This window comes from Trichomycterus rosablanca, chromosome 9 (assembly GCF_030014385.1).
Source record: "Trichomycterus rosablanca isolate fTriRos1 chromosome 9, fTriRos1.hap1, whole genome shotgun sequence".
NCBI lineage: Eukaryota > Metazoa > Chordata > Actinopteri > Siluriformes > Trichomycteridae > Trichomycterus > Trichomycterus rosablanca.
In genome coordinates, this window is record NC_085996.1 from 33659717 (window position 1) to 33681319 (window position 21603).

At 40.8% G+C, this 21603-nt stretch overlaps 1 protein-coding gene across 1 annotated transcript; it reads right to left on the minus strand.

Annotated features, from left to right (window-relative positions):
• Positions 1-9438: 9438 nt before the first annotated feature.
• LOC134320090 (eukaryotic translation initiation factor 4 gamma 1-like) lies at positions 9439-15003 on the minus strand. Its single transcript, XM_063001392.1, has 13 exons — positions 14983-15003; positions 13535-13687; positions 13319-13424; positions 13050-13156; positions 12866-12929; positions 12223-12779; positions 11803-11922; positions 10970-11197; positions 10563-10799; positions 10150-10392; positions 9912-10027; positions 9611-9695; positions 9439-9531 (listed from the first exon to the last, which is right to left on the minus strand). Exons 1-12 carry the CDS (start codon positions 15001-15003, stop codon positions 9620-9622), a joined length of 2028 nt encoding a protein of 675 aa, XP_062857462.1. The 3' UTR covers positions 9439-9531; positions 9611-9619.
• Between the last annotated feature and the right edge of the window lie 6600 nt (positions 15004-21603).

The following is a 21603-nucleotide window of genomic DNA, read 5'->3' on the forward strand; positions in this document are numbered from 1 at the left end:
GAGCCGGATAGGGACCTTATAACTGATGCAATTCCACCTTGCTGGTTGATTGATGGCGTCTGCACAGAGTAGAGGAATAATGCTGATCAGGGTGTGGCTCTCCGTGCACAAGGCTGATCGGCATATGAACTTACCTCATACAGGTGAAAAGATGCAGTCTACTGCTCATGTGTCGGAGGGGGCATGTGTCAGTTGCTCTCCTCAATCGAGGTGGGAGTCAGCACCAGTAGAGAGGAAGCATAACGCAATTGGGTAAAAACTGGACACACTAAAAAAAAATTTACTTGCTGCCTAATATATCCCACTCACTAACAGGTGCCATGATGAAGAGATAATCAGTGTTATTCACTTCACTGTCAGTGGTCATAATGTTATGCCTAGTCGGTGTACATCATTATATATGGTTGCCAAGGTTTGATGTATTTGTTTAATAATTTATATCAGACTGATGAACACATTCTCTTTACTTCTTAAAATCTCATTTTCACAAAGACTGAGCTACAGAATAAAAAGGTATGTATGTAGGATGGAAGGTGAGGCTTATAAATCCAGCAAATCTGTACCTGGTCCCCTGCATGGCAGTGGTAGAATTATCCTCTAATATTCTGCCAGTGAAACTGGTGCATTGCAGAAAGTGGGTGGAATAATAAAAAAGAAAGATTGCATTAAATTGGCTGTTTCAGCAGGACAATGGGTCAAAACACACATTAACACTGGTCTAAATCAAGCTAAAGGTCTTAATTAAGCTTTAGGAATTGCCTCCGAAGTTTTGACCACAATCTTATTGAAAATATAAACTGTACTAGAACGGCAAGTCTGTACCAGACACCCATCATCAGGGCATTAAACCAATTCTGGGAAATTGAGAGGTAAACGATCCGATAATATTTGTGTCAGAAGTTTGTGGATACAATCGAACATGGCTAATTAAGCTGAGAAAGAAGGTGATAAGAAGACGTAGACGTGTTTGTCGCAGTTGTTGTTTTCTTTAGTTCATTGACATGAGAAGCATTTTGCACTTCGCTCTCACTTCGACCCTCGGCGCAAATAGCCACAGAGCTCGGCACTAAAGTCCCACGACACGAACATCCATATAACCATCAAATCCACTCTAAAAGCTCCACATGTATCTGTGTTTAGCCGTATTAACTTAACGTTATGCAGCTCGTTATGCTCGTTATGCAGCTCGTGCTTCTGAATCCGCAAAAAGCTTCACCTAAAAAAGCGTAACATGGCTTAATGTACTAAAAGTACGACACAGAAACACTCAATTTCTCTCCATTATTACTGGTTATAAGTGCTCTGTACTGCCAAAATTAATCGGTCGTTGTTTTAGTACAAAAAGCCACGTTACGCTTTATTTTTCACATTAAGCGTTGTTCATTCTGCCTGGGTCACTTTTACCACGTCATATCACACAGTTCATTTCTTATATATCAGCAAATATCAGTGGCAAAGTGGATCAAAATTTAATCAAGTGAACTTTTTCTATATAATATTATAATGTCTCATGTGAAAGCGTCCAAACCTCTACACTGTGACGCGCCCACAGATGACATCACGGTTCGTGCTAAAAAACCAAGTATTCTGTGGGGCCAGATTAGAACGCTAGTTTGTTGTTTCTTGGTGGAAACACGTGGAACCGGTTCAAAATCAAGTTTGCGAACTGTACGGAGCCTGATCCGCATCGGTGGAAAAGGGGTATCGGATCTAATTAATTCCCATTCAGATACCAAAATTCCAATTTCTTTTTTATTAATAATAATTTAAGCAATCAGCTCATGAAAAGAGGGCACCTGTGCTCCAATAACGTAGCAGCCAAGCATGTGAGAATTGTATTTGGCATTGTGGAAGGACAGAATGTTCCCATTTGTAATCCTGAGAGAATTCACCTTTTAAAAAAACCTGCTGATTCTCCTACTCTGTGTCAGCATCTCTGGGTCACAGGATTTCCAAATTACTGCACAGTTGTGAGATGCGTCCAAAACAAGGCCACCCACTTCCTTCCCAATGCCCTCGTCCTGTGCTGCGCTAGCTCAGTGAACACTTCTTATTTATTCATTTGTCAGCAAACTGGGTAGAATCAAGGCCACTGCAATTGCATAGGGAGGTTTTTAATCAAGCCAATGTGCACAGGCTGAGTGATTCTCAGCAATGCATGTTTGTTTATCCAGGGCGCAGCTGCCGAAGGCCAAGGTGACGAGGGAATTTCTCTTGTGCCAGAGAGCAGAAGGATGCAGGAGAAAAGAGGAAGTTTTTCTTTCCTCCAGTAATACGATTCAGAGCACTTTATGTAATTAGACGGATACTGGAATAAGGACAATTAAGAGCAGTTTTCTCTCAGTGGGGCAAATTAAAGGATGAGAAAAGAAATGGGGCTCAAAAGATTGATGAGTTCACTGTTTCCAAATGGAGTCTTTATATACATAATTACAGTTTGGAAATGAATGAATCATCCTGATACAAACTCAAATGAGGGTCGGCTAATTGCTCATCAAACAGGAAGTCTGCAATGTCAGCCTCAAAACTGCTGGACAAGGACTCTTTGTAATGCATTAATGCAATCCATCATATCATTGCACTGCACATTAATCTTTATTTCCCTCTGCAAGCTTGGTTACAATCTTCAAATCTGTTCAGAAAATGTAGCCTTTATGCAAGACGGCTAAAATGCCAAGTAAGTCCAATGTGCATCTCTGCTCCTCTTTGAGAATAATACATTGCATGTACACCAATCAGCCATAACATTAAAACCACCTCCATGTTTCTACACTCACTGTCTATTTTATCAGCTCTACTTACCATATAGAAGCACTTTGTAGCCCATCTGTTTTCTCTGCTTTGTTAGCCCCCTTTCATGCTGTTCTTCAATGGTCAGGACCCCCACAGGACCACTACAGAGCAGGTATTACTTGGGTGGTGGATCATTCTCAGCACTGCAGTGACACTGACATGGTGGTGTTGTGTTAGTGTGTGTTGTGCTGGCATGAGTGGATAAGACACAGCAGCGTTGATGGAGTTTTTAAACACCTCACTGTCACTGCTGGACTAAAAATAGTCCACCAACCAAAAACATCCAGTCAACAGCACCCCATAGGCAGCGTCCTGTGACCATTGGTGAAGGTCTAGAAGATGACCAACTCAAACAGCAGCAATAGATGAGTGATTGTCTCTGACTTTACATCTACAAGGTGGACCAACTAGGCAGGAGTGTTTAATAGAGTGGACAGTGAGTGGACACAGTATTTAAAAACTCCTGCAGCGCTGCTGTGTCTGATCCACTCATACCAGCACAACACACACTAACACACCACCGCCATGTCAGTTTCACTGCAGTGCTGAGAATAATCCACCACCTGAATAATACCTGCTCTGTGGTGGTCCTGTGGGGGTCCTGACCATTGAAGAACAGGGTAAATGCAGGTTTAAAAAGCATGCAGAGAAACCGATGGACTACAGTCAGTAATTGTAGAACTTCAAAGTGCTTCTATGTGGTAAGTGGAGCTGATAAAATGGACAGTAAGTGTAGAAACAAGGAGGTGGTTTTAATGTTATGGCTGATCAATGTACATTGTGTGCTAAAATTCTGAAACCATTAGTGAACATGATTCTGGCTTGTAATTTTCTCAAATGTAACAATGTATTATTATTATTATTATTATTATTATTATTGCAAATTATATAATCAGCATTTGAGTAAAAAGTGAAACCTGATGCATAAGATAGATACAGTGTATCACAAAAGTGAGTACACCCCTCACATTTCTGCAAATATTTTATTATATCTTTTCATGGGACGACACTGTAGACATGAAACTTGGATATAACTTAGAGTAGTCAGTGTACAACTTGTATAGCAGTGTAGATTTACTGTCTTCTGAAAATAACTCAACACACAGCCATTAATGTCTAAATGGCTGGCAACATAAGTGAGTACACCCCACAGTGAACATGTCCAAATTGTGCCCAAAGTGTCAATATTTTGTGTGACCACCATTATTATCACTGCCTTAACCCTCCTGGGCATGGAATTCACCAGAGCTGCACAGGTTGCTACTGGAATCCTCTTCCACTCCTCCATGATGACGTCACGGAGCTAGTGGATGTTAGACACCTTGAACTCCTCCATCTTCCACTTGAGGATGCGCCACAGGTGCTCAATTGGGTTTAGTCCATCACCTTTACCTTCAGCTTCCTCAGCAAGGCAGTTGTCATCTTGGAGGTTGTGTTTGGGGTCGTTATCCTGTCGGAAAACTGCCATGAGGCCCAGTTTTTGAAGGGAGGGGATCATGCTCTGTTTCAGAATGTCACAGTACATGTTGGAATTCATGTTTCCCTCAATGAACTGCAGCTCCCCAGTGCCAGCAACACTCATGCAGCCCAAGACCATGATGCTACCACCACCATGCTTGACTGTAGGCAAGATACAGTTGTCTTGGTACTTCTCACCAGGGCGCCGCCACACATGCTGGACACCATCTGAGCCAAACAAGTTTATCTTGGTCTCGTCAGACCACAGGGCATTCCAGTAATCCATGTTCTTGGACTGCTTGTCTTCAGCAAACTGTCTGCTGGCTTTCTTGTGCGTCAGCTTCCTTCTGGGATGACGACCATGCAGACCGAGTTGATGCAGTGTGCGGCGTATGGTCTGAGCACTGACAGGCTGACCTCCCACGTCTTCAACCTCTGCAGAAATGCTGGCAGCACTCATGTGTCTATTTTTTAAAGCCAACCTCTGGATATGACGCCGAACACGTGGACTCAACTTCTTTGGTCGACCCTGGCGAAGCCTGTTCCGAGTGGAACCTGTCCTGGAAAACCGCTGTATGACCTTGGCCACCATGCTGTAGCTCAGTTTCAGGGTGTTAGCAATCTTCTTATAGCCCAGGCCATCTTTGTGGAGAGCAACAATTCTATTTCTCACATCCTCAGAGAGTTCTTTGCCATGAGGTGCCATGTTGAATATCCAGTGGCCAGTATGAGAGAATTGTACCCAAAACACCAAATTTAACAGCCCTGCTCCCCATTTACACCTGGGACCTTGACACATGACACCAGGGAGGGACAACGACACATTTGGGCGCAATTTGGACATGTTCACTGTGGGGTGTACTCACTTATGTTGCCAGCTATTTAGACATTAATGGCTGTGTGTTGAGTTATTTTCAGAAGACAGTAAATCTACACTGCTATACAAGCTGTACACTGACTACTCTAAGTTATATCCAAGTTTCATGTCTATAGTGTTGTCCCATGAAAAGATATAATGAAATATTTGCAGAAATGTGAGGGGTGTACTCACTTTTGTGATACACTGTACATTAGGGGTTTTCTTATTTTTTGGCACTACTAAAAAGCAATTATTTGCATTAGTAAGTTGACCATGATGTCTTTCATTAAAGCATGTTTTCAGACAGCACTTAGTTTGAAAAACACTTTAGAAACTATGTTTTTTTATATGAGTGAAGGCATTGTATTCCTCTCTCCTACCTGAACATTTACATTTTCAGCATTTAGCAGACGCTTTTACCCAGACGCTTTTTAAACGTATTTATTTATATAGCACTTTTTACAAGGACATTGTCTCAAAGCAACTTTACAGAATCCAGGACCAACAGACCAAAAACCCCTATTGAGCAAGCAGAGGGCGACAGTGGCAAGGAAAAACTCCCTTAAAATTACAGGAAGAAACCTTGAGAGGAACCAGACTCAGCAGGGACCCCCATCCTTCTTGAGTGGCCTGGAGGATACTTTAAATAAATAGGATTTAAACAAACACAAAATTGAACTGAAAGTTATAACTAGCAAAATAATAAATTGGAGTTCGTCATTGTTCAGTCCAGTCTGTGATAAAGTCCGTTCTAAGTTCTGGACATTTTTGGTGCAATCACGCCAGGTTTCCATCCCATCTAGTAGGAGCAGCATTGTTGGCACTGCAGTCTTGACTTGCAGTCTTTAACCATGAGAGGGTAAACAGGTTTCCGTCAGAGTTAAGAGTAAAATGTCAAAGTAGCTTTAGACTCCGGTACCCCTAATTATACAGTATACAGTATACTTACAGTATACAGTTTAAGCAATTGAGGGTTAAGGGCTTTGCTGAAGAGTCCAACAGTGGCAACATGACAGTGGTGGGGTTTGAACCAGCGACCTTCTGCTTACTAGTCCAGTACCTTAACAACTGCCCTCTTCTTATCTTCTTATCTTACATCTTATTACAAAACGCTGGGCAATAATATACAGCTGAATCCCTTGTTGCTGCTGAAACAGGCTCTACTTCTTTAAAAAAAATCTTTTTATAGTCAGGCTATAAGAATTAACGTCACTGAAGTCAAGTCAGGTACCAGCCACATAAAACTTAAAATTCTTTTTGATAGATTTTACTTGGATCATAATGGCAGTGTTATATAGAAGCATGAACACTTTTTATGATTATTGTGCATCCAGTTGCATTTTGGGACCCACCAGTTTGTGTTGCAACCAATGACAGGCTATATTTATGTGCTATGTGCTAATAATTCTTTTATAACTAGGACTTTTCAGCCTGAACTTTTGGTTTTCCTAGAGGTTTTGCTTTATTATTAAAATCAGTTATTGCTGATCATGGCTGTTTTACCTAGACAGATTCCTGGCTTGCTGAAAGGTGGCATTCTAAGACTTATTAAAAGTCCAACTTCCAAACATTGCCAATTGAGATTATTTGACTGTATGCTGCACCGAGGTGGTGCAGCCGGGCATCTACACAAACATGATTGGCTATGTCTGAGGATGGGGGGTTGGGAAAAGCCCTGCAATGGCCTGGGTATTCCTGGGTGTCTAGGGTACTCCTGAATGCATTGCGCCTAGTGTTCCCTAGTGACAAAGAACTTAATGAAAATAATAAAAAGATGGCTATATATTTATGTACATTAATTTAAAAGTCTTTAATAATTTCTTTATGCCGCTCAGGTGGCACAGTGGTAAAACAAGCTAGCACACCAGAGCTGACACTTGGAACTCATCAGTTCAAAACTCAGCTCTGCCATCCGGCTGGGCTGAGCAGCCATATGAACAACGATTGGCTTGTTGTTCATACAGGGTGGGAAGCTGAATATGGACCTCATAACTGATGCAATTACGACCTCTGCTGGCTGGTTGATGGCGCCTGCACAGAGTTGAGGAATAATGTGGACAGGGTGTGGCTCTCCGCATATGCTGATCTGCATATGAACTCATCTCGTGCAGGTGAAAAGATGCAGTCGGCTACTGCACACGTGTCAGAGGGGGCGTGTGACAGCCTCGCTCACCTCAATCAGTAATTGTAGAACTACAAAGTGCTCCTATATGGTAAGTGGAGCTGATAAAATGTACAGTGAGTGTAGAAACAAGGGAGTGGTTTTAATGTTATGGCTGATCAGTGTAGTATATACTGCATTTATAATAAATAACAGTTCTTTGGTCGACCACTCGACCAGCAGTGCACGTCTTCTTTGACAGCTACATCAGAATAAATCTCAGCAGCGGCAAAAGGCAAAGACTGCATGACTAATGTTTCCGACACGTCTGCTATAAAACCGTTACAGCTTGTCTTGCAGATATGAGCCATGTCCTCAGCTCTAATTCCTTTCATTTCTGCTTTCAAAAAGCTCATGAATAAACATGAGCTACCTTTAATTATTGCCTGAATTTGAGGATTTCAGCAGGAGTCAAGCCTTAATCTGCAGAGAAGAGGATTATCTTACAGCACCTGGAAAATGACACATACCCAATCTGAAGTCCGCGCCAAAGCTCATCTGCACTTTAATAAGGGCAAACATGGTCTTACAGTTGTCTATGAAGTAAGCGGGACAAAATTCAAGGGTTTTTTTGTGCGGCAAATTTCAGCAGCACATATAAGCTTAGTTAAAAAAAATCAGTTTTACAGGTCAGTGCATAATTTACTTGACATATTTACTTGTGCTTATCATTCAGATAATTCATACATAATTGTGTTGATAAAAGGGCTATAAAAAGAGACCAACTTCATATTAGCACATGGGCAGGTGTCCACATAGTTTTGGCTAATTGTAGTGCTCAGGTGGTGCAGCAGAGAAATGTGGTTGCCCAAAATAACTGGGAGTCAGAGTTTGGTGCTGTTGGCCGCTAACCATTTAGAGAATGGACTGCAAAAGACTATTCCAAGAATTGAAGCTTTTTAGGACTGTGGATTGTGCCCTGTTCACACTACACCATTATTGGCTGATTTTCGCTTGCCGACCTGTCGCCGCTAGATGTGCCGGCTCGGAGGCAACTCAGCGTTCCCTCAGGGATCGAAACTCGGCTCTCCATCTCTATGTGCAAACTGTTGAACAACTTGATCAGAGCTGCTCGTCGATCACTCGCAGACTTAAGAAAAATATCTAGCACGTTAAATATCTGATGACTCAAAATCGTGTTGTGTGAAAGGCATTGCGCTGAGTGCCAGCGAGTGCTATGTCGAACTACAGCCAATGAGAACGCAAGATACGGGGGAGGAGTGTAAAAACGTGGGACAGGGGCATAATATGATTTCTATCAGACTACATCGGCACACAAACAGGCTTTACAATATTTGTGATCTTATCGTTCACGCCAAACCATAATACTAATGCTGCACTGCTTCTTGTTAACATGCATTTTTGGACATGGTATCATTAAACCCCTCATCACTTCTCGTGTGTGTTTTCGTGACAAAACATAGTTTAGGAGATCAGACAGACTCATCTGCGATTCCTCCTGATGGTACATCGTGTAGATCGTAGGTGACCCCCTATTGCCGATCAGTCGTGTAGTGTAAAAACCACAACGACTTAAAAGACTCCCAATTACAAGAGATCCGGTCGTGTAGTGTATAGCCATCCGACAGTTCCAAAAGTCGTGTAGTGTGAACTTGGCATTAAGTGCATAATAAGATATACTTTATTTGGCATATATACATACACAGTTGTACAGTACAATGAAATTCATTCTTCGCATATCCCAGCTTTTTTTGGAAGCTAGGGTCAGAGCGCAGGGTCAGCCATTGTACAGCGCCCCTGGAGCAGACAGGGTTAAGGGCTTTGCTTAAGGACCCAACAGTGGCTGCATAGCAGAGTCTGGATTTGAACCGCCGATCTTCCGGTTGATAACCCAGCACTCTACCCACTAGGCTACCACTGTCCCAGATTACTAGATAGGATATAACAAAAATGAATTGCAAAACCTACATAGTGCACAGTTTGGCCAATAAAAAGATGTAGCTTTTAAAATGTAGTATGAAAAACATGGCAGAAAGTAAAAATACATTCATCATTATTTGAGTTGAAAATACATTCAAAATTATTTAGTTTATTTAAGGTCTCATAAGTAAACATGAGAGTTTATGTAGAGCTGTGTTGTCCATCTAGGTTCACTAAAGAAAAGTAACATGTACAAATGGAGGAATAAAAAACAACATCAACACAATGAAATTTGATGGACTTTATTGCTCATGGTTTTTGGAGGCAGCTGTTCTGTAGAGTCTGGCTGTTTCACAAGGTTTTCTTCTAGTTCAGGACTCTGTGAAGATAGAAATCATTATTAAATCTGTAAACAGACATAGTCAATGTGTAAAGGAAGTCAAATCTACTTCTCCTACCTACTCTCTCTAATGTTCCTCAATGTAGGGACAAGGATAGATGTCTTGTCCTCTGTACCTTCTGTCCTGACATTCCCAGCTCCTTCTGTGCAGGAGGAAAGAGGAGAAACTGTTGAAGTAATAAAATCTTAAACATCTGTAGGTACCGAAACAGTTTAGAAAAGTGCACTGCTGTTATCTTGGTGCTAACAGAACTCTAGAGAAAATAAGCATTATTGTAGGATGAGTGATGAGAAAGTGAGTCAATAAAATGACTGAGAACAGATGAATCCTGGGTGAAACAATATGTTGACTGGCTCGCCTAAAATAAGCAGCTCCATCATTTTCAGCGTTGATTCTTCTGCCTCCTTCTTGCTCCTTTTGCCATGAGCTGCTTTTACCAGGGGCATCAAGCTGGTTGCAGTTCAAGGCACCAGGCTGTGGTTTAAGTTACAATAAACAGGAGACATGGTGAAAGTGATGCCATGTCCAGTAGCAGAGTAGTGGAACTTTATGGTCACATGACCAGAATTTCAAACCCTGTTTGCTCTGGTTTGTACCTTGTTGATGTTGTTTTGGTGGGACGGTCTAACAGTTTGGTTCTTAAAGGGAAATCTAAAACCGCCCTGCTGTCTCTGGACTTCTCGTCCTTCTGTTCCTCTAATGATGTCCTTTTTGGACGGTACCCTCTGCTGGACTGGGGTTCTCTCCTTCAGGTCCTTCTGCTCCTCCTTTTTATTCTCTTTGTGGACCTCATTGCTGGTTTCTGCGTCCTGATTTTTGGTCCTGGGCTCCCAGTTATTCTTTTTTACATCAAAAAAGGAAAGAACAGATTAGTAATTTTCTCCCTGAACAAACTGATATAAAACAGAGGACATGGTGAAAGTGATGCCAAGATCTTATTCAATTCGGAATAGCAGAACTTTATGGTCACATGACCTAAATTTTAAATCCTGTTTGCTTTGGTTTTTACCTTATTGATGTTGTTTTGGTGGGACAGTCTGACAGTTTGGTTCTTAAAGGGAAATCTAAAACTGCCCTGCTGTCCTCCTGTTCCTTTAATGATGTCCTTTTTGGACGGTACACTCTGCTGGACTGGGGTTCTCTCCTTCAGGTTCTTCTGGTCCTTCTGGTCCTCATTTTTATCCTCTTTGTGGACCTCATTGCTGGTTTCTGTGTCCTGATTTTTGGTCCTGAGCTCCCAGTTATTCTTTTTTACATCAAAAAAGAAAAGAACAGATTAGTAATTTTCTCCCTGAACAAACTGATATAAAACAGAAGACATGGTGAAAGTGATGCCAAGATCTTATTCAATTCGGAATAGCAGAAGTTTATGGTCACATGACCTGAATTTCAAATCCTGTTTGCTCTGGTTTGTACCTTGTTGATGTTGTTTTGGTGGGACGGTCTGACAGTTTGGTTCTTAAAGGGAAATCTAAAACTGCCCTGCTGTCCTCCTGTTCCTTTAATGATGTCCTTTTTGAGCGGTACACTCTGCTGGACTGGGGTTCTCTCCTTCAGGTCCTTCTGCTCCTCCTTTTTATCCTCTTTGTGGACCTCATTGCTGGTTTCTGTGTCCTGATTTTTGATCCTGAGCTCCCAGTTATTCTTTTTATAGCAAAAAAAAAGGAATAAATTAGTGATTTCTGATTGTAAAAAGGTGAAAGAGGAGAAGAAATTAAGGAATTCGAAAGTATTTACCAATCTGGAATAACATTATGACCACTTCCTTGTTTCTACACTCACTGTCCATTCTGTCAGCTCCACTTACCATATAGGAGCTTTGTAGTTCTACAATTACTGACTGTAGTCCATCAGTTTCTCTACATACTTTTTTAGCCTGCTTTCACCCTTTTCTTCGATGGTCAGGACCCCCACAGGACCACCACAGAGTAGGTATTATTTGGGTGGTGGATCATTCTCAGCACTGCAGTGACACTGACATGGTGGTGGTGTGTTAGTGTGTGTTGTGCTGGTATGAGTGGATAAGACACAGCACCGCTGCTTGAGTTTTTAAACAACTCACTGTCACTGCTGGACTGAGAATAGTCCACCAACCAAATAAATCCAGCCAAGAAACAAGGAGGTGGTTTTAATGTTATGCCTGATCAATGTACATGCATTTCTCCCACTCAATTTTAAAGCGTAATGCATCGACAAAACAAAAAAGGCCAAAGACGTTCAATAATTTACTAAAATTATAAAAAAGAAACCTCTGTGGCTGCTTCTAGCTCTTTCTGCTTTTTTGTGAGATCCCTGTCATGTTTCTTCTCTTTCTTTAGCTCTTCCTGGCAGCGGCTGAGCAGCAGTTTCTCCAATGTGGGTTCCTTCAGCTGATCATTAACAAGAACCAATTAAAATAAAAAGAAAATGTATTGATACACTTTTATTGTACATTTTATGAAGCTATTTTGTTTTATGCTATAGTCAAACCCTTTGAAATAAAGAAATAGATGAATGCTGTGAAGCACCCTCTCAGGTTCTTCTGCATCCTTCTTGGAATAAGCCATGGTTTTGGACATGACTCTTAACTAGTACATTGAAAAAGATATCAATTCCACACAACAACTGCAACATTTGAAAACATTTATCATTAAACAGATCAAGTTTGGACATCGGGGAACCACACCCACCTCTTTCATTTGGTAGCACATGGTTGCACAAGTCACTGAGAAGTTCGGCTCTGACGTGACTCTTTCCACAGTGAGGTCAATGATTTTCTTAATTCTCTCCTCTTCATGGAGGAGGTCATTGCTCAGGCACCCCTGCTGCTCCACAGGACCAGAAGCAGTTGTGGCCAAGGGCACCAGATTTGGCGTAACCTCACCATCAGCCTTCCCAGTGCCAAAGGTGACATTCTCACCAGGCACTTCGTTGGGAGTAGAGCCTGAAAGAGATTCAAAAGAAGCGCTCTCATTGGGCGCTACATTGAGTACAGAGTCATTAACCGAGTCCTGATCACATGTCAGAAGCATCTCAGTATTCTTTGTCTCTGGTTCCTCGTCTTCTTTCTTCTCTTCCTCTGTGACAGGAACGTCCACACTTCCACGCGATCCAGACAGTTCACGAACTGAAGGAGGAGCTGAAGGTGGAGATGAGGTTGGAGCCAAGTTGCCATCGACACTTTCCATTGGACGGATGGAAGTGACTGGGTGTGACTCGTGATCCTGGGCATGTTTGTTCTCATGATCTGTGGAAATAAAGCATTATTATTATATTTATACATAATAACAGTGTCTCTAGTGGCTAACTGTGCATGGAGCAGAATTATCATACATAGTCCAGACATGATCTCCTCTGTAATGTCTCGTCCGCCTTGATTGGGGTCTCGGATTACAATCTGTGGGAAAAATAAGTTGGCATTTGTAAGTACTAGCAATATTTACACTAAAATAAAATTGTGGGAATAAATTCTACTATTAAAAGAATTATGAACATTAAGAAAACGATGTTAGCATACTCTTTTAGGCGGGGTGGGTGGAGCTTTCCACTGAGCCTGTGGTGCTTCACGGTGCTGGACAGGGTTCATCATGGCAGATGCCCCATAAGGTTGGTACTGATATGTGGCTGAAACCAGATAGAAAAGCAAGACACATTATGTTCTGTCCCATATCAGATATACTTCAGAAATACAACTAAAGCATTTGGAAACCCGTTGCTAACAACGGGTCATTTGTTTTATAGGTGAAATATCAGCTTTTAAGAGATTTTCATACAAGAGCTACTTACTGTACACAGATCCATAATGAATATTGGCTCTATTGTATACACCCTCCGAGGCCTTAGCCATTGAGTACTGATACTGCTGGACATTCTGGATGTACGGTGAGCAGAACTGTAATTAAAAAATGGAAATCAAAATATCAAGAGTCAATTTTGAAATAAGGCCTACACAGATCCATACATAAATATTTACTTAGGGGAATCAAACTCAAAATAACGTACCTGTCCATACGGTAAGTAATAATTGTACCCCTGAGACTGTGGGGTCATCATCGCTAAAGACGAAGATGGGTAATTATAAGGAAAAGGGACAGAACGCAGTGGATAACTGGATGCCACCCACTGGACGTTACTGGCCATGTTTGCGTAATACACCTGCAACAACAAAGAAAGAGTTACTCTTACATCAAAGCATATACTGTATATAACACTTCAACCATTATAGACCTCCTGATGCAGCTCCACACTGAGAGCTACACTCACATCACAGCATATACTGTATATAACACCTCAACCATTATAGGCCTCCTGATGCAGTCCCACACCAAGGCCTATGCACAGTTCATTATATATCTTCTTATGCAGCTCCACACTGAGGCCTACACTCTTAATTTATATTATGCTTAAACCATTACAGGCCTGCTGATGCATCTCCATACTAAGGCCTATATACAATTAACTAATACTGCCCCTAAACCATTATATGCCTCCTAATGGAGCTTCAGACTGAGGCCTACATACACACCATCACTTAATACATTACACTTAAATCATTATAGGCCTGCTAATGGAGTTAACACACGTTTAATACATATTTAATCATTTTCAACTTAAGTCATTGTAGGCCTCTTGGTGCATCTTCACGTTAAGACATACACACAATAAATATTACATTTAAAACTTTAGAACTATCCTGGTGCAGCTCCACACTGAGGCCTACAAATATCACGACTTACACTACACTTAAACCATGATAGGCCTCCTGATGTAGCTCCACACTGAGGCTGACACATATCCCTACATACATTAGACTTAAACCATGATAGGCCTCCTGATGCAGCTTCTCAGTAAGAGAAGCCAGCATGCTATGCTTGGCTAGTACACCTGGGTCCATATCAAATCACATAGTGTGTAGTACCTATGGTCAGAGTACTATCACTGTAGTGCACTAAAAGTTTAGACTGTTGAGTTGTTGTTTGCGATTTGTATCAGAGCCAAAATAGTGGATTTTGTATTTTGTCTTTTAAGCACTTGAGCCAGCCTAATATTATGGGATGGTAGGATGACATCAGGACCTGCCTAATTTGCATATTACTGAATATTTCTGGTATAGGGAAGATGTCCTCTAGGGCTGTTTTATATATTTGTTAAATAATAAATTATTTTTTACAGAGATTATTAGAAGATAAATTAACAGTTTAATTTATAAACTATATTTCAGTGTGTAAGCATTTTCACTTTAAATTAATACATTTGTGAAGAAAGCTGAAATGTTTTTATTGGTTATTAACCTTATACAAATGTTATAAACTATCCTTTTTTATATTTTACATTTTTTTTATATTTTATTATTTATAGGTCACTAAGCAGCTTTTTACATGTTTTATACAATTTTTGAAGTTTAATAAGTCTATTTTAAATTAAATAAATAAAATAAAAGGTGAGAGTACCTGTTGTGCTGTAGAGTTCATCAGTGCTGATCAACAATGCTGAACTGAGTGAGAGAGATGAAATGTAGAGATGAAATTTAGAATGTTCAGACACAGGCTGCTACTGTGATGTCATCATCTTTAAAAAAAACAGCATGTGGCTCCATCACACTCTGTATGTATGTGTGGTCCTTATGGTCCTCATTCCAAATTACTTTAGTAATTGATTACAAAATATTTAGCTTATTAACAAAAAAAGGCACATAATCAATCACTGTTCCACAAAGAATCACCTCCACCATCAGTTCAACCCTCAGCTCTACCACTGAGTCCATCATCCATTATAATTCATATTAAAAGTGCCTTAACCCTGCAATCCATGAGTATTTTATACATGTGTGTATGTATGTATGTAAGTAGACAGACAGACAGACAGACAGACAGACAGACAGACAGACAGACAGACAGACAGACAGACAGATACATAGAGTCTTGTATCAAGTAAGAATTGACCAAAATGCTACTTGCAAAACTGCAACAATTGGTAGCCTTTGTTTCCAAATGAATAAAAGTATAATCAATAGGAATAATTATGTAGCACGGTGGTAAACACGCCTTTGTTTCAAAGTTAAAACGTTTTTTACAACCCCAAATCAGAAAAAGTTGAGACAGTATGGAAAATGCAAATAAAATACAAATACAGTGTTCCTTACATTTACTTTGACTTTTATTTGATTGCAGACAGGATGAACCTGAGATATTTCATGTTTTATGTGCTTAACTTCATTTCATTTATTAATAAACCTCCATTCCTGCATTTCAGGCCTGCAACACATTTTTAAAAAAGTTGGGACGGGGGCAATTTAGGGCTAGTAATGAGCTGAAAAAACTAAATAATGATGCAATTTTAAACAGGAGATGTAATTGTAATCATAGTTTGGTACAAAAGCAGCATCCAGGAAAGGCTGAGTTTTTTTATTAGTAATTTTTTTATTAGGATTTAAACATCATGGATCCATTCATGACAGGCCAGGTAGTTACAGGTTACCCATGATTCATCAGTTCAAGTTTAATGTTAAACACCGTCACAGACGTGGAGGCACCCAGGTGGTGCAGCGGGATATTCCCCTAGCACACCAGCCCCGAGATTATGAGCTCCTCGGTTCAAAACTCGGGGTTGCCACCGGTCGGCTGGGCGCCATCTACCGGGTATAATTGGCAGACATGTTTCTGCTAGGACGGGATGACCGGACTACGTGGGTGGGTGGGTGGGTGGGTGGGTGGGTGGGTGGGGTCTTGTGTAAGGACCCTGATTAGCAGATAGAGAGGCTCCTGTGCAGAATGCATGGGTGAAAAAGGGTTCCGCTTAGGGCTGCATGCTGGTCGGAGGAGGCGTGAGCAGCAATATACCCACGTTCACTGCAATCAGGGATCCCCCAGCAGCGGAAGACAACAGAAAATAGGAGAAAATGCTCAAATAAAGTAGAAAAAAAAAACACCATCACAGTGTTCCAAACTGTTCCAATTTAGGTGTGCAGATCAGAATGCTTCACTGTGGCAACCACTTAAAAATACAGGAGCAGCCGTACCTCCCTCCTCTGCTCTCTTGCTCCCTTACTGTGTGTTACTAGTTTTTTAACTGATCGACAAAATTAAAACCTGCTGGATATATCTATGGCTCATTGACTGATTAGTGACTTGAGAAATTGGGTTGCTAAGTGGTGAAATAAAGCAGCACTCATGGCAGAAACATGCTGTCTTCTATCAAGAAACGTTTTCCCACAAAATCATTTACAACTAGAAAATCATGTAGTGTGCACATTGCATTAATGGGGTGGGTAGATTAGTTGTTTAAGTACATGAACAGTGTATGATGACTAATTATAATAAATACTCGACCAAGCAAAGTCTTTAGTACAACCTATTCTACTGACAATGTTTGTGTATGAAACACAAATGCAGGGCTGCATGCTTGATTTTATTAACCTGGTTGTTGTTATTGTTAAAAGACCAGAATTTTCCTGTACAATCTGTTGGGTGCTTTGAGCTTAAAGATTAGTAAGAACAAAGATTTATTAGGAAAGAATAAAATTAGTTTCAATTTTGTAATCCAAACTATGCTTCCTAAAGACAGAACTTATGTTAGTTGAAATAGATGTGTCCCAATCACACACTAGTTTGCTCATTTTAATGTTTAATTAGTGCACGTCAAATAGTATAGTTACACACTATGTAGCATAGAATGCACAGAACTGATAAAAATCAGTTATCTGGCACCAGATAAGATCACCGCCTTATCCTATTCAGGGTCTATTCAGGACCCTCCTGCTGTGAGGTGACAGTAATACCCACCGAGCCACTGTGCAACCCCAAGTGACAACAATGCAGTAAAAATTAATTTGTATGGTATAAACTACAGACTGTAGCATTGAATATGAATTAATATGTATAGTATAGGGTGGCATGGTGGCATGGTGGCTCGGTGGGTACACTGTCGCCTCACAGCAAGAAAGTCCTGGGTTCGATCCCCAGGTGGGGCAGTCCGGGTGCTTTATTTTTATATATATATATATATATATATATTTTTTTTTTTTTTTTTTTTTTTTTTTTTTTATGCATTTTCTCCCTTTTTTTTAGCGCGTCCAATTGCCCCAATGCATCATGCTTACTCTCCACCAATGCCGATCCCTGCTCTGATTGAGGAGAACAAAGCTAACCCACGCCCCCTCCGACACGTGGGCAGCATGCCGTATGCATCTTATCACCTACACTTTGACGAGTGCAGTGCAGCTTAGCTGCGTGTACGTAAGGACACACCCTAAGAGCACTCTTTTCTCATCTCTGTGCAGCCGCCATCAATCAGCCAGCAGAGGTGGTAATTGCACCAGTCATGAGAGAGAGACCCCATCTGACTTAGTCCCGCCCATCTGAACAACAGGCCAATCGTTGTTCATGTGGCCGCTCAGCCTCAGCTGGCAAGGCAGAGCTGAGATTCGATACGATATATTCGAGACCCCAGCTCTGGTTCCAGCTTGTGTTTTTACCAATTTAATTGGAGAGATTGAATTGCCCTATAGGTGAATGTGTGTGTGTGTGTGTGTATGTGTGTGTGTGTGTCTGCCCTGCGATGGACTGGTGCCCTGTCAAGGGTGTTACTGTGTGCCTTGCGCCCACTGAAAAAGCTGGGTGCAAGGCAAGGCGGGGCGCCCCGCGACCCTAATTGGATAAGCGGTTAAGGAAATGAGTAAGTGTATGGTATAAACTACAGACTGTAGCACTGAATATGAACAATATCCAACCCTTTCTGAAAGCTAAAAGATACAAACAAGAACCACAGTGCATTTAAAACATGAGCAAGTACTGATTTTAATAGTACATCTATTTCTAAAATCTTTACTTTTAAAACTCAAATATTTTAAGTAAACAAGATGTTTTGCATGTGCTGTACATTCAACTGTGCTTGTTTTGACTACCCCAGATCCTAAATCTCATTAGACAAATAGTACTTGACTTTATGAGACCATGGCTGAACTACCTGAACCCTTTATTTTTGTACATACTGCAATTAGAACCTTGTTTGTCTAGTTACAGCTGTACAACATACAGGTTAACATGCCCAGATTTAGGCAAAAAGGTGTGTTAAATTAACAGCTGTGTATCTTAAGCAACATTAGGTTTACTTTGCCCTAGGCAGTGAAATAATAAACTCAGCCTCCATTGTTCTGGAGCAATTATTTGGCAAAATAATTGCACAGGTGACATGACATGAGAGAGATGAAGAGCACCGCAGTGCAGTGCAGTTTGACAGGGTTATTTCAGTCAGACTTGAATTTTTTGTTATTTTCTTGCATGTGGTAGACAGGGGTATTGAAGCACCTTATTCGTTGGGTTGACTTGAGGACAAACATTATTACCTCACTAAGATACCTTGTACATAAAACTATTTACTCAATGGTCACTTAATTATGAACTTTGAGTAATTATTCAATTAATTTTTAGTTTTCAGTTCAGTTAGTTCACAAACCTTTTTAATTGTTTACACTGGTGCCATTCAATTTGTTTCCAAAAAGAAATATTGTTGTACAGTTTATCTGCAGGTTAGACAAAACCCACTTGTCTAGCTGATTCTGGTCCAGGTATTCATCTGTACATTACAGACTGGTGTATTTATATTAGGTTTTAAACATTTAAGAATTAGAGTCTCAGCAGTGAGAAAAATAACCCAGCACAAGTACTAACATTTCCATAACATTTCATATCAACAAGTAGCTAAAACCAGGGCCGCAGTGGGTACAATTCACTGGGCGAAAGGGAGGAAACACCATAGACAGGTCACCAGTCTATTACAGAGCAAACACACACACACAGAGGAAACCTACACAGACATGGGGAGAACATACACACTTCACACAGAAAGGACCCAGACCGCTCCACCTGGGAATTGAATCCAGGACCTTGTTCCTATGAGGTGACAGTGCTACCAACTTACACACAAGCGGAGCAATTTAGAGCAATTACGGTACAGGACTAGTAATCAGGAGGTTGCTGGTTCAAGCTCCACTACTTAATTGCTTAAATTGTATTCTGTCACAACTGCAAGTCGCTTTGGATAAAATAGTCTGCTAACTAGAGTCGGGCGATATGGCCAAAAGTGTTATCACAATTAATTTTTTTTATATTCCCATGGCACAGTTTGTAAAGAATACCTTTAAAATGCAGACGTAATACATCAAATAGTACTAGTACTGTTTTAAAATATTTGAATATTCATTATAAGAACATAAAATACATGCAACATAATGTGCAAATCGTACTTTTAGCAGGGTTATGAAGCCTTCTTTCTCCACTCTTCTAATGGGCATCATATCTTCAGCCATGAAATATGTGACAGCTGCTGATATGTCATGATGTCTTTTCGACTTTTTTCAATGGGGTAATGGCAGAAAAAGATGCCACAACTGACTGTTGCTTAAAAGAAACTCCACTGCTTGATGGCTGACTAACGGCAGTGCTAGATGACTGGTTGACAACACTTACAACACTTGAATGGCGTTTTATTATACTCGCTGTGTACTCGACTGGGTGGTATTTTTGCAAATGATGAAATAAATTGACGGTTTGTCAGTCCTGAACAGCGACATATTTTGCATTTTGTGCCTAACTGTGCTTTATCAGACTTAAGAAGTCCGAACCACTTTCATATGATAAAAGTGGTGTTGCCTTTCTTGGGAACAATGGCACTGACAGTAGATGGCTCACCTTCACCTTCTCTTATGCTCTTGCCTTCTGTTTTTTTCTTCTTCACCCCACTGGCCTTCTTCTTGTAGCTTGTTACTGTTTAGGCACTATTCCTCATCTCATGACTTTTAGTGTGCAGCCTGATTGGCTATTGTGCCGGCTTTACGCCAAGCCTGCGTGCTGCGTGATTAGGCTGCTTTTTGTGGCTATTCGGCACTAGTGAGGCAGAAAAATAGAAAGGAAAATATGCCCAAAGCTTGTAATCCAGAAAAAATATACAAATTCATATTGTTTTACCACCCAGCGCTCCTGCTAAATTCCGTAAATGTAGAGCATTTAATCTACCTAACCCTTGGAAAGAATTTAGGTCTTTATTTTGGGGCATTCTCACCTCGGAGAAATGACTGAGTGAAATACGGGGACATCTAGTGCCCCACCTCTTGTAGTTTAAAATCTGCATCAAAACATGTTCAAAATTCTGTTATATTTTCATCGTGCTGATTTCAGATCTTTAGAAAAAGAATTTAAAAAATAAGCTTTTGCCAGCGCAGAGATTTTGAACTCCCCGGTTTGAATCTCGGCTCTGTTACTGGTCAGCTGGGCGCCCACTAGCAGGCAAATGGCTAATGCCTGCAGCAGACAAAATTGTCCTCCAGTCTGCTGGGTGGGAAATGACTGGATTAATAGAGGGGTGGGGCTGTGTAAGGACCCTGGTTGCCCAGAGCGCCTGAAAAGAAGTGGAGGGGTGCAGAGGCCGGGGCGTGGCTTTCGGTGCACAAAGCCGACCTCATGTGTAAATTCACCGAAGTATGTGAGTGTAAGACTGTGCACACATCGGAGGGAGTGTGTGTCAGTCAAGACGCCCCTTTCTTGGACACCGTTGGGGTCCTCAGCAGCATATTGGCTAAACTGGGAGAAAAAGGGGGTAAAATGCAAAATAGATAATCAAAAAAAAAATAATAATAATAATAAATTTTTGGTCCACAAGCTTTATCAGGTTGAGTAGGGGTTTCTGGCTGTGTGTATTTACACTTAAAACTCCCCACAAACTTGTAGTAATGTATTACATTATTATTATTATTAAACAGTATAAGAAAAGGAAAGGTGTGACAGTACTTTATTACCCACCCACTTCTTTTTGGTAACCATGACCTTGCATTTACACCTGGGAAGATCTGGGCAGTTTTTTTAGGTTAATTGGGGCCTTTTGGTTTATAGCGATAATTGAATATAGAACAAAATGAAATAGCAAATAAAGTATGTGACAGCTTGCCATAATTTGCAAAGCAATGAAGTAAAGGAACAAAGCTCTATGTTCTGCATGCATAATCAGTCTAGCCAGTGACTGCCATTGTGCCGATGCTGCATTGCCCAGGAATGTGCCAAGCAGCCTATGGTGCCAAC

Coding starts and splice junctions, on each gene's coding strand:
- LOC134320090 (XM_063001392.1), bottom strand. CDS start 15,003: ATGAACTCTACAGCACAACAG. Junction 12,930..13,049: donor CACCCACCCCGCCTAAAAGA/GTATGCTAACAT, acceptor TTTTTCCCACAG/ATTGTAATCCGAGACCCCAA. Junction 10,028..10,149: donor ACCAAAACAACATCAACAAG/GTACAAACCAGA, acceptor CTTAAACCACAG/CCTGGTGCCTTGAACTGCAA.